This window comes from Nematolebias whitei, chromosome 1 (genome assembly GCF_014905685.2).
Source record: "Nematolebias whitei isolate Nwh7 chromosome 1, NemWhi1, whole genome shotgun sequence".
Taxonomy (NCBI): domain Eukaryota; kingdom Metazoa; phylum Chordata; class Actinopteri; order Cyprinodontiformes; family Rivulidae; genus Nematolebias; species Nematolebias whitei.
This window is the reverse complement of record NC_056498.1, coordinates 62024469-62027955: the sequence shown is the minus strand read 5'-3', so window position 1 is coordinate 62027955 and position 3487 is coordinate 62024469. Positions and strand designations below refer to the sequence as shown.

The window sequence follows — 3487 nt, the reverse complement described above, 5'->3', positions numbered from 1 at the left end:
CCATTTAAAATGTCGATAAATTGATTGCACTGACCATTAACCGAGCAGAAATCAAAGCATGGATTAACGGGTGCCATGATCTCTCGTTACCATGAACACGGGAGACATGGTTTAAAGACAATCCTGCTGCTGAAAACAGCTCACCCTTCATGTGCATTCGGGATCATTAAATGTTTGTAGAATCTGCTACAGGAGAGGATTGTGTTTTTTAAATTATTTTATACCGTTGACAGGAACAAATGAGCATTCAGCTGAATGTCGAAGGCTGGAAAAGTCAGACAGTGTGAGGAAAATAACACACTGTCGTTAGGGTGGGTGTTTTTTTTATTTTTTATAATATAGCAACAGATGCAAAATCTCATGAATGTTGTTCTTCCAGTAAGAAACTGAGTGACAGTTGTGTGGTGTATTGCTACACCATCACCTGCAGTCTGAATGTCTCTGAATGGGACTGCCTTCATGGGTTGAGTTTGTTGAGTGATGACTGAGTGTTGCTTGTTGAGTTGTAGTTGTTTGAGTTCCTCCCTGCTTTGCTTTCTATCCTAACGTGGGAGGCGTTAAGAGGACTCCTCTTCAGGGCTTTATTGACCAGAAAGCTGCAGGTCTTCTTGTACTGGTGACGCAGCAGCGAGTAGACAAATGGGTCGCTCGCTGCCTTGCTGTAGGCCAAACATTTGGACAAGATGCCCCAGTGAGGACGTATAGACTCTGGGGAGAAGAGCTCCACAATCCTATACCAAATAAAGCAGAAACAGGAAGTGAAGTCACACAATCTGAAGAGCAAATGCATTAGTATCTCTTAGATTAGTGCAACTGCAGTGGAAGACGTCTAAAGCATGATATGAAACGGCAAAAATAGTAACATCACTTCACTCTGCAAAAATGTCTTCACAGATGTGTGTCAGCGTTCTGATTCTGGGCCTCTCGCTGAATAAAACATCCCCATTAATTTTTGTTTTCAAGCCAAAAAAAAAAAGACTGAGAAATAAAAATCGAGCTCTACTTTGTTTTTAATCCATCATAACCTTTGACATGTTCAAAATAAAGCAGTGAAATTGTTTAAAATGTTATAAGAAAACCCTGGAATTAATTAATTATGAATATTACATAAAAAACACTTGACTACATATGTTATTTCCAAAGGGTTTCCTACGTTTTATTTAATATGTTTTATTAAATTGATATATTGCCTATGTTGTGCAACAAGGAAACCTATAAAACAGGTGAAATATATATAGCATGTGATGGACACCTCTCAATCATAATTTCTCACTGAAGCAGGGAACACATCCTCATAGATCTCTGCTCACCTTGTAATGACATAAGGTGTGAAGCAAACCACGAATGTGCCAATGAACGTGCTGATCTTCTTGGTGGCCCTCTGCCTCCGTTGCTTCTGCTCCTCCAGGCATTTCTGGCGAACACTGCCAAAGCACACAGGTAGACATTTATCCTCAGTCCAGGGGGATGATCAGAGACATGCAGGCAAGATGGATGGATGTGGGACATGAAGAGGACAGTCATGTGACGTGCTCAGTCATCTCTCAGCATGAAATAATTAAAGGCAAGAAAATGGTCAAGTCAATTAGAAGCTATTAAACCTTAATTTTCTGACAACAAATGTAATTCAAACAAATCTAAGCACATAAACATATTTATTGTAATTTGATGTGTTTTTTGTGAACAAAGATGTTTCAAATCTTATGGGCACACGAAACATTCTTACTAATGAACATATTAAAATATTGTTGTTGTTTTTTTGGTGAAAACAGACCCTTCTGATAGTTAGAGTATTTACCTGGGGTGAATATCCACCAGCAGCACCAACGTCTGCATAGTGATCACATCGATGCGTTTGCAGTGAAACCTCGCCACTTTCAGCACTTTCAGGTAGGTTACACACATCACAACCAGTGTGAGAAGGAACGTGAGAGCGTGCAGAGCCACCGTGAAAACCAGGAACTGCGTCCCAGCTCCTTTGGCGCGGGCACTGCAGAGGGTGCACGATGCGTAAAGCTGGCTGTAGCCCACCCAGGAGCGACAGGTGGCCACCAAAGCGAAGCAAAGCGAGTGGATCCAAGTGTATCCCAGCGCCAGCACTGCGTCCCTGTGCCGCATTCTTGAGTGGTAGCTGAGCGGGAACACCACCGCCACCCACCTATCGATGCTGAGAGCTGCCATGCTGAGCATTGAGTTTGTGGTGAGGAAGGTGTCGAGGAAGCCCACCACCTGGCAGATGCCTCCTCCGGGGTGCTCCGTGGCGACGAGCCCGACCAGAGTAAGTGGCATGTTGGACACGCTCAGCAACAGGTTGCAAAACGTCAGGTTGAGGATGAAAAGCCCGGGTACCTGCTTGCGGATCTCCGGGTTGTACAGAAAGCAGATCAGCACCAGCACGTTGGACAGCAGCGACACGACGATAATCCCCAAAATCAACGCAGACGCAGCAATGTCCGCTGCGTCCATGGTGCTTAAATATCCCGACTTGCGCAGCGCGCATCCGCGGTCATGTTGCAAGCTATCATGAGTCTGGAGTCCAAATCATGCTTTCCCTCTCCATAAACCCAAAAAGTCGATGAGATTTAACCGGCTGCTCATCTGTTAGGGAATTTGGAAATCTGTTGTCCAGGATTGGGGTCAGAGCGGAAGGGTTGTTTCCTTGAAGCGCTGCGGTGGTTTCCTCCCTGAACATGGGATCACATCTCATCTGCTCCTTGCTGCGCAATTGCGCACCATGATGGGCAGATTGGCAAAGAGCGAAAAAGCAGCTGCTACTTATAAGCTTAAAGTATGTCTGGAGCAACTTAAGCGTTTCCTGTTAAAGTATTCAACATGCGTGTACCTCCTGTCAATAATAACCTTTTAGTGTAAAAATAGACTCACGACGCACAGTGACGTAAGTGGTGAACGCTGATGTCATCTGCTAAACTGTGATGAGAACATACGTTCATGAAAATTGAGAAAAGTTAAATTTGTTCATTTCAAAGAAAAGAGAATCAGCAGCACACTGTTACATCAGCTCGTGCTTCGCAATAAATCTTAAATGACATTTTAAGATGACCCAGTAAAGGTTAGTTGTGATCAGGTCAGTGTTGTGTTCAACTGGGTGATTAACGATCTCTGCCTTTTCATTAACCTTAAATGCTTCTATTACTCACACATGCCTTTTATTTTAACCTACTTTTTTTATGCAGACCAACATTTTTTTTAATCAAAAATAAGTGTGAATAAAAATAATGCCAGTTTAACATGAATACAAAATAAATTTGTGCCTTATATGAATGGAGAAATGCTACAAAAAATAATATTAAAGATACTTATTGCAAGCTACAAAAAGATGGCCCTGCTACCGTATTTTTTGGACAATAAGTTGCACTTAAAATCCTTAAGTTTTCTCAAAAATCGACAGCCAGGTGCGCCTTATGTATTAATGCTGGTTGTGCTTACTGACCTCGAATCGATTGTATTTGGTTATTGTGAATGAGTT

At 42.5% G+C, this 3487-nt stretch overlaps 1 protein-coding gene across 1 annotated transcript; it reads right to left on the bottom strand.

Annotated features, from left to right (window-relative positions):
* Positions 1-393: 393 nt before the first annotated feature.
* gpr26 (G protein-coupled receptor 26) lies at positions 394-2466 on the bottom strand. Its single transcript, XM_037686302.1, has 3 exons — positions 1799-2466; positions 1311-1424; positions 394-731 (listed from the first exon to the last, which is right to left on the bottom strand). The coding sequence occupies exons 1-3, from the start codon at positions 2464-2466 to the stop codon at positions 458-460; spliced, it is 1056 nt and encodes a 351-aa protein (XP_037542230.1). The 3' UTR covers positions 394-457.
* Positions 2467-3487: the final 1021 nt, after the last annotated feature.